The 10,000-nt window shown below is 45.5% G+C and overlaps 1 protein-coding gene across 1 annotated transcript in view; it reads left to right on the forward strand.

Annotated features, from left to right (window-relative positions):
* LOC306792631 (synaptic vesicle glycoprotein 2C-like) overlaps window positions 1-10,000 on the forward strand; it is a gene marked incomplete at its 5' end in the record, with an annotated part of 17,688 nt that overhangs the window by 2,628 nt on the left and 5,060 nt on the right. Inside the window, 4 exons of the mRNA XM_079289883.1 lie at window positions 3,314-3,494; window positions 5,701-5,852; window positions 8,730-8,863; window positions 9,820-9,909. Of these exons, the coding sequence (XP_079146009.1) occupies window positions 3,314-3,494; window positions 5,701-5,852; window positions 8,730-8,863; window positions 9,820-9,909 (557 nt within the window). The remainder of the gene's footprint in view (window positions 1-3,313; window positions 3,495-5,700; window positions 5,853-8,729; window positions 8,864-9,819; window positions 9,910-10,000) is intronic.

Genomic DNA, 10,000 nt, shown 5'->3' on the forward strand with positions numbered 1-10,000 from the left:
GGCCGCTGGGAGCTTCTGCTCAAGAAAAAGATGAACGCTGAATCTCAGGTGAGCTCAGCACAACTTTACTGAGAGTTGTTCAGTCGTGGCATCAAACCAAAGTATTTCTGCTGGACGGATTTTAAAGGTGTTTAAAGGTGGAATGTGTAATAGGGGGCAGCATTTGACCCTTTAGGGTCCACACCATCTACATTTACAGTCTTCAGTTATTGAAAACAAAGCCAACCACTAACTAACACAATGTAACCAAACTGCTGAAACTCAGAGAGGCCGTCCAAAAAAAGCACTGCTGTCTTATAATCTTCATGTGACGTCGGCCTGTTGTTTACGGGGCCGACTTGGACACCGCGTCGCGGTCATTGAATTCACTACACAGCGTGTGAAGACACGGTGGAGGAAGGTCCCTCGATTGCAGCTTTTAAGTGAAGCTGCAATTGTTTTGAGGTTGATGACTGAACTTTAATTTTAATTTGTTAAATAGTGGTGGTGGACAGAAGGTATTCAGGTAAGTGTGCTGCATGAGGCCAAACAGTCCCTCTCTTATTTACATGAAAAGCCCTGCAGTCACGAGGCTAGTGGAGGTTTGAAGGGCTGACCTGAGTTTGAACCCTGTGGAAAAATCACAAATCCAATCTCAGAAAGATCCATAATGCGTCTCAGATGCCTCATCACCCCCCCCCCCCACACACACACTACCCTCCCCCTTCATTACACATACAAGCCCAGTGAAAAGGGGAGCCATAAAATCTTGATGCATTGTCTACACAGATCAAAAGATGTCACCAGTTTGTGCAGAATGCAGCCGTTTTGATATTCACGTTGATATATGTAAACCAGCCGTATGGTGGAGCCTGCTCTTTATATCCTGCTGCCTTCCCTGCAGCAGCTGTGCACAGATAGATCCAGTGGTTGTCACCTGCAATGAATCACTTGCTCTCAGCATCATGTCTGCGCAGCCTGATAAGACCTTCTACCTTCAGCGTATCTGTCCCATCACCTCAAACACGGAGGGGGGAAGAAGAAAAACAGAAGAAAAGTCTTCCTTTTCCCCCGTCTGCGTTCTTTCTGGTGCTTCCTCGTCAAACATCTGCCCCCTCCAAAAGGCATTAGCATTTTTATTAGCACGTAGAGACGTAGAGAGTAAAGTGGATTATTTATCGGCCTGACAACCCCCCTCCCTTCTCCACCAGCCCCTCCTTTATGCTGCACGCTGCCGGGGACAGGAAGAGAAACGACCCCCGACTTCCTGCGTAAAAGAAGCATCAGCAGCCGGAGACGAATGCCTGGACTTTAAAGCAAAGCTGCAGCAAACTGCTGTTCCCTCCACCGTCACTTTAAATCACCAGATAGAGTCAAATCTTCATTGTACCGCAAGAGAGGTCTCAGCCCGGTTCCACCAAAAGGCTTTTGAAAGACACGGCCACCTCGAGTCATTTCACAACATTTACTGCAACGTAAACCCAGCCGAGTGAACGTGCTCTGCTCAGATGAATGAGTGAAGCTCAGCGCAAGTGAGGAAGAGCGATATGTAAACAGTGAGGAAGACTGCTGATGGTGGGCGGAGCTGAGCAGGATGCGGATCGGTCAAACAAACACAGGACTTTCACTGACGAGACCAGCGTTCGTGTCCCGTGTGACACCAAAAGTGTTATTTCTTATTTGCAGACTATAGGGCCCTATGCAGACTATTGGGCCCTATGCAGACTATTGGGCCCTATGCAGACTATTGGGCCCTATGCAGACTATAGGGCCCTATGCAGACTATAGGGCCCTATGCAGACTATAGGGCCCTATGCAGACTATAGGGCCCTATGCAGACTATAGGGTGTATGCAGACTATTGGGCCCTATGCAGACTATAGGGTGTATGCAGACTATTGGGCCCTATGCAGACTATAGGGCCTATGCAGACTATAGGGTGTATGCAGACTATTGGGCCCTATGCAGACTATAGGGCCTATGCAGACTATAGGGTGTATGCAGACTATTGGGCCCTATGCAGACTATTGGGCCCTATGCAGACTATAGGGCCCTATGCAGACTATAGGGTGTATGCAGACTATTGGGCCCTATGCAGACTATAGGGCCTATGCAGACTATAGGGCCCTATGCAGACTATAGGGCCTATGCAGACTATAGGGCCCTATGCAGACTATAGGGCCTATGCAGACTATTGGGCCCTATGCAGACTATTGGGCCCTATGCAGACTATAGGGTGTATGCAGACTATTGGGCCCTATGCACTCCGGCATTCGGACACGGATGAACTTGATGAAAATGGTGTGAAATTTGAAAAAACTGGTAAATTAGAGGACTTTTTTTTTTACAATGTTTTCTTTTATGGCTGTATTGAAGCACTTGGGAGACAATAAAAACAGATTTCAGAGGGCCCTAATATAAGATAAATGAAATGCAAACACAACTCTCGTGTAACATAAAGCCTCTATTGAAGCACGTTACAGCCTGTGCACATTGGCAGGTGTATCCTTACACTCTATAGTTTCATCATGCAATGTGGATCAACAATGCTTGCCACCAGACACTGACCCTGCTAACCCAGTATCATGGTTACAGTAAAGTAGAGTAAAGCTCCATCTCCCGTCCACTCAGAGTATCCAGCTGATCTACTGTGTTGTTGCGCTCCAAGCTCAACTTATCGATCCCAGCGCTGCCACAGACGTACGTTTTATGTGGTCCTCAGTGTTCCGTCGATGGCTGGGAAATAACAGAAACAATTTCCATCTGAGCTGTTACTCCACTGATGCACTTGGAAAGCACCACTTAATGCTTCAGCCGATGTTTAGCTGTGTGTGTGTGTGTGTGTCCAAGACTAATGCAATCCTAGACCATGAATACCTGCAGTGCTGCAGGTGTCAGACTAATCTAACTCTACAAATGTCTTGAATTAATGTGTAATGTAGCCTTTCTGTACAACTGTATCACGGTGCATGTGCTACGCTACGTTAGCTTTATTCTGCAGAAATGTAAAAGTTTGGAGGAAACTCTTCTGAATTGATCCTCAGCACCTGCTCTGAAACAACACAATGACCAAATACAGCGCACTAAAGAATTGATGATGAAGAGCGTTATCACCCGGCTTTGTCATGCGCCTCTCCTCTTAACTACTGTTTGATCTCATCAGTCTTGTTTCTAGGCAGGAAGCCGTTTTCAGGAAATAACCTCTAATCAATCCACTGTGCACCAACAACGACCAAATACCAGACACACAAAGTCCACAGCTGGCTGGTGAAGAACGTGGAACGCACCATTTGACTCCCGACGGTTGAGATTTTTTACCGTCTCTCTGTTTCCAGGTAGCGTCGTGTATCTGGGGATGATGTTTGGCGCCTTCTTTTGGGGCAGCCTGTCAGACAGGGTGGGGCGTAAACAGTGCCTGCTGATATCCCTGTCTGTCAACGGCTTCTTCGCCTTCCTGTCCTCCTTCGTCCAAGGCTACAGTATGTTCCTCGTCTGCCGCATGGTGTCCGGGTTCGGGTGAGTTCTCATCTCTTGAATATATTGCCGTCTCCCATCCTCCAAAGTCAAAGCACAAAACAGGAAGTTGTTCTAAAGGCCTGCGTGTGTGTGTGTGTGTGTGGAGGAAAGAGTAAATGAACATCTGTGCGTTTGAGCGCTGGTGCGATCTGCTCGGCTGCCCACGGCTTCGATGAACGACATCGCTGGTCATGTATGACTCATAAAGGTCAACTATGTTAAACGTCAAGCTGCGGAGAGAGACAATACACAGAATATATATATTATGTTTGTACTACGACATCTTTAATTGGACCAGAGGTGATGACTTGAGCTCATAGGTTCATGGAGAGCTTCAGCATATATTAATCAGACCACAATGAATGTCATCTGAAGCTCCAGAAGAGTTCTCCTGAATCTCTCGTACGAGCCTCTTCAACTGAATCTGTTTGTACGAGTTGTTCTTGCATGAGATCCGCTGCATCTACTGGAGAGAGCTGTCACATTCAAGAAATGATAAAAACGTTTAATTTTCCGTTTGTTGTTATTTGAGTGTGCATGTGTTGCATACCTGCATCCATTACAGCCCAGCGCTCCGGTCTGTTCGCAGCTCTCAGTCGAATCGTCGTGTTCTGGTAGAATCTTCCGATTGGCTCTCAGCTCACTTGTGTTTATTTACCAGTGAACTCCATCTGAGTCCAGAACACACTTAATGGCTCTGCGTTACACTTTTTAATGAGTAGCTTTTGGCTTTTATTTCACTTAAATCTCAATCTGCATGCGTGTGTACTCATGACGGCGTTAAAGAGATTCACGATCGTACGTTCACGTTTAGGAATATGTAACACTTTGAAACGCTGACTTTATAATACGACTACCATCCGCATCAAGTGTTGTTGCGTGTTTGACTAGATTATGTTTGTCTCGTGAACATTTGTCACCTCATTGACTTTGCTTCCGTTAGCTGCTGCGACAAATAGAAAAAAAAGAGATTCAAACTGTGGATTTGTCAAATGGTGATCGGCTTCACACGACCTTCACACAGAACTACAGAGACTTCAATACACATCTCAAAATCCACTAAATCTGCACAGTCGGTATTTTCTATTAAAGGCACAAACAAACTGGAGTTCCCTTCAGTTGCACATCAAAACTTCCCTCAGATTTTAATTTGTTTTCTATCAAGCTTAAAATTTGAGAATCATGAATTTTGCATATTATGAACCGTTATAAACTAATCAAACAACCACAACTGTTCGGTACATACCGGGTGCATCCTGTTCTTTCTCATGTAGTGAACCGTATTTTTACAATGCTTGTTGTATGTGATGCACATGCTGTTTGTATTATTCACCTGCATGGACACTGGGGTTGAGCATTATTCAGGTGTATGTTTATTATACAAGGTCCCTGTTAAATGGACTTGCAAAAATAAAATGTAAATTAAGTTTACAGCAACTTTGTTGTAAAAAGTAAGGACAGGTTATCACAGGTCATATGTATGTTAAAATGTCCATTCTTAGAATACCTACATGATATGAAACCTATATATTTTAAATAGAGTTAACTGTGTCAAACTGAATACAGCAACGTATTGTTTTATGATGCTGAATGATCTCCAGAGTCTCTTTAACAGAAGCAAATTAGCAACAACAATGAAAACCATAGACACAGAATCTCTCTGTCTGCTGCGCACATGAAACATCCTCTTTCATTCACCACTTCTCTGGGCTGCAGCTCCACATTGACCTCTTTCATCCAATTACTCACCAGTTCATTTTTTCACTCTTTTTTTTATATTTTTGTTGACAAAAACTAGATTTTCATTCAAACAAAGCTGGAGCTGAAGGCGGAGACTGTCGCTGCGTCCTCCTTCAGGGATCTTTCCTGCACTTGATTTAAATTCCTTCTGCTGATCTTAGTTCACACACGGCCGCCTGCTGACCGAGACAAAGTCACTCTCTAAGTGATGTAAGAAAAAGATTTGATAAAAAAGTTTAAAATCCTGTTTCTCACTTGACGATCAAAGTGATAGTTCTGAGCAACGCTTCGTCACATCAGATAATGAGTTCACACATTTCATCAAAGTTACAAATGATGTTCTGTAACCGTGAATCTGTTTTTCATCTCCATAAATATTTGTCACGCACACACACACACACACACACACCAATGTAATTATGACGAGCATTCATAGCTCATTACAGCCAGCCGCTTTGTTTTGCAGGATCGGCGGAGCGGTGCCGATCGTGTTCTCCTACTTCGCGGAGGTGTTGGCTCGGGAGAAGAGAGGAGAGCATCTGAGCTGGCTGTGCATGTTCTGGATGATCGGAGGAATCTACGCCTCGGCCATGGCCTGGGCCATCATCCCACACTATGGTGAGCGACAACTCCGACCCAACGCACGACTCACGACAATGCCACGCTGACGTGAGCGCCAACAGAACAGCACTCTCTGAGTCATGAGAGACCTTCATCAGCGTTGCTGTGATTTACTCCTCGTCTCGTCAAATGGTCTTAAAGTTTGGAGACTTGGAGACAAGCTTGAAGCTTGACACTTGATCTCGTGCTCTTGCATGTATTTGATTGGCCACGATGAGGCGGCATCACGCCGCAGAAAAGGTTGAGCCTCAATGTACCTTAACTTTCAGCTCTGCAGAGATGTAGAACAGAGATGGCAGTCACGTTTGCCTGGCCGGTGTGGCTCTCCGGTCTCCGTGGTGCTCCCTGCTGTACGGATGCACACGCAGTCGCAGCACGACGGATGCAGGTTGCGTCGCAAACACATTTTCCGAATCGTGGGGCTTGATTTAGAAAAGGCCCTCCAGGGTGCAGAGGAACACAAAGCAGGTGGCAGTGTAGGTGGAGGCGCCCACAATAGCAGCAACAAAGCATATGTCGGCCTACACAGGGAATTCGATGGGTGGGGGAGGCAAGCTGTCAGATGTCGCTTTTCATTTCTGTGTGTTTTTTAAACCAGGACTGTAATCTTCACATGAGCTCCACAGCCAGTGTTCAGCTCATGGTATTTTATGTGAAAATGTCGGAGGTAAAACTAGATTCACGAGGAGGAAAACATAAAAGGTCGTAGCGAGGGAGGATGAACAGAGAAAGGGAGGAGGCGTGTGTCAGACGATGAGAACAAAATGAGTGAAATGAAATCAATCTGGTGTGTAGGGGACGAGGAAGGAGGAGCAGAGGAAGAGATTAGGAGGAGAAGCGGGAAGGAGAGGTGGGGTGATTTATGTGGCCGGTGTCAGGGATAATCGAAGGGAGGGAGGGAGGGAGGGAGGGAGGAGAGGATGAGTGGAGGAAGAGGAAGGGTTTCTTTGTTTGCCTTTTTTTCAGGGCTGTGCTCTTCATCAGGAGTGTGTGACTCTATAATGCAAGTTAATTAAGTTCCTTATCTGGAATAAAGTCATGACCCAGAGAGAAAACATCACATTCTCTGCAGGAGGAAACATCTGTGCTGTTTCAGTTCGGCTACTTCTCTTAGTAATCGTGTAGTACACCGTGTACACTTCCTTCAAACATGGCTGTTCTCAGAAATGCAACATTACTTCTTCTTCTTCTTCTTCTTCTTCTTCTTCTTCTTCATTACTTCTATTTTATACAGTCTATATTGTAGACTGTATAAAAGAAATGGACGTAGTCGTCGTGACATCACCCCTATGCAGCTCTGATAGCGACCTGTCAATCACAGTAAGCCCCGCCCTAAAGCATCCCCTGCTTTATGGTCTGTTTGACTCTAAATGGAGCATAATGTACTAAATGAACATCATGCTGTATTGAAGAAGACTTGAAACTAGAGATTGAGACATAAACTCATGTTTACAATGTTTACTGAGGTAATAAATCAAGAGAGAAGTAGAGTCATTTTCTCATAGACTTCTATACAACCAGAGGAGTCGCCCCCTGGTGGACACTAGAGAGAATGCAGCTTTAAAACAGACAGAAATACTACGTCCCAAATATGTCCCAGAATCCTGTGGACTGCAAACACTTGTTGAGCAGAAATATAGCAGCTGGTGTATCTGTTGACAGTGCAGCCAAACAAACTCACGTTGTCTTCATGAAATAAATCGACCTTCTGATCCACTGTCAAAAACCTGTGGTTTCAGAGTCGACCTGCATCCTAGTTCTTTTCTTTTTGCTGCGTCATTGCACAGCGAGCAATGCAGAATAAGAGTGTCAGGCTGTCGACTTTGCCTCAAAATGACCTCCCTGTGATGGGAACAGAGAACAAAACCATTAAAACGTGAGATGCATGTCGGCTGTTGTAGCACAAAGAGTGTTTTCTTTCCTTCACAGCAAAAGCCACACAGAGTTCAGCCGCTTAAACGCTTTTAATGTCATGAAGCTCATGTCGACGAGTATTAGCGTCTCATTTGTGGCTCTGAAGATATAAGTTTTCAATACGAAGGCTCTCTGTCTGTCGTCACAAACTTTATTCAGGCGAGTGAGCGTTCCAGTGCGTCTCATAATTGAGGCCAATTGATTGGACGTCAGTGTTTCAACACTTTCTTTTTCCTCCGAGACGCAGCGGTGTGTGGGCAGCAGGTTCCGCCGCAGTGCTCTCTGCACCGAATGGTGGCCAAAGGCCCGATAGCTCTGTGTGTGTGTGTGTGTGTGTGTGTGTGTGTGAGTGTGTCATTCTGTCTTTCTGAAGGTGTTAAGAATGTGATACAGTAAAAGAACGGTGAAAAATAAAATCACGCAGCCTGTGTTTTATATATTTTATTATGTGTGTGTGTGTGTGTGTGTGTGTGTGTCGCAGCATTGAACAATGGCCAAGGACAGTGTGTGAGTGCATGTGTGTGTGTGTGTGTGTGTGTGTGTGTGTGTGTGTGTGTGTGTGTGTGTGTGTGAGTCTCAGCCGTGCTCACATACTGTAGAATAGGAACATAAATCTTGCTGAGTATCGGAATCAGTCAGCCATCTCCTCCAGTCCATTAAAGCTATAATCTATAATGAGGTTTGTACTGGTACAGGCCACACACACACACACACACACACACACACTTTCTTGTTGCTGATTCTATGAAACAGACTCCGCTGTGTGACATCAATTTAGACTTGCGCTGAAGATGCTCCGTCACATATTGATCATCAGCATGTTCACCCAGTAATCCGGCGTTTGTGTCCCGTGTGAAACCAAAAATGTAGTGATTTCTACTGACGACATTATGTTTTGTGTTGTGCTCGTGTTATGAGAATAAAGATAAATGTTTGTGTGTTTTGTGCTTCTCTGTGCAGGCTGGAGTTTCAGCATGGGTTCGGCCTACCAGTTCCACAGCTGGAGGGTGTTTGTGGTGGTGTGTGCGCTGCCGTGTGTCTCTGCAGTGGTGGCTCTCACTTTTATGCCGGAGAGTCCTCGCTTCTTCCTGGAGGTGGGTTAGAGAGAGAGAGAGAGAGAGAGAGAGAGAGACTGCTGATTAGAGCGTCTCACCTACAAGCTGCAGCTGTGACGCACACACTCTGTGGACATGGACGTGATTTCAGATTCAGTGTGATTTACGCTTCCCAAGCGCATCATTATCTCTAATTTCTCTTGAATAAACGTCCATAAATCTGCTCAGAAATCCCGTGAGAAAGCGGCTCTCTTATAACTCCAGAACTCTCCAGAGCGTCGTCACATTCTTAAGTCATGCACATAACGATCCCCAACCCTCGTGGGTTCTTATAAGACACCACAGATGCAGCTGCAGCAGTAAAACCTTTCATTTAACGACAGAACATATTTTTTCACCGCTTCGTCTAAACATAATATCCTGCCTTCCCTCCCAGGCTTTGCAAATATAGTCTGCTCCAAAAAAAGGTTATTTTCCCGATGCACGACTCAAGTTTCTCATCCAGCCCAAATAAATCAACATAAGTGGAGTTCATTGCTACTAAAGATACATAGAGAGGACAGTAAAACAAAAGCTGCCCCTCAGTCTCAATTTCACGGAGCTCACGCAACAAATAAAGTCTGTCGTCCTCTGGAGGACATAAAACCGAATGCTAATGCTGATGTTCCTGAGTGTAACTGTGCACACAGGGATCTTTTGTCGAAGTTACACTTCAGCCGTATGCATGCATGGCTACATTGCAAACAGGAACTGCTAACGGCTAGTTCGGCATGCTTTGTGTCAAACAGTGAAGCCCATGATGTAGTCAGGTGGAGGGGGTTGGCCACAGTGCCAGCATTAATCAGTCATTTGCAGCATATATGACTCATGCAATTACTATAAATATGTATTATTTGCTTAAAACTACAGAATCAAACCTGAGTAATGGTTTGGTTGACCAAATGACGAATGAGATCCTGATGTTCACACATCATGTGACTTAACTGTCCCTTCAGACGGGGAAACACGACGAGGCCTGGATGGTGCTGAAACACATCCACGACACCAACATGCGAGCGCGCGGGGAGCCGGAGAGAGTCTTCACCGTGAGTACACGCCGGGCCTCCGCAACTCACCGTCGTCGCTGCTGCTCGTGACGCCTATCGGCGGGTGACAGATAAGGTGTCTCCCCCTGCA

The sequence above is a fragment of the Melanostigma gelatinosum genome (assembly GCF_949748355.1).
Source record: "Melanostigma gelatinosum genome assembly, chromosome: 18".
Classification (NCBI taxonomy): domain Eukaryota; kingdom Metazoa; phylum Chordata; class Actinopteri; order Perciformes; family Zoarcidae; genus Melanostigma; species Melanostigma gelatinosum.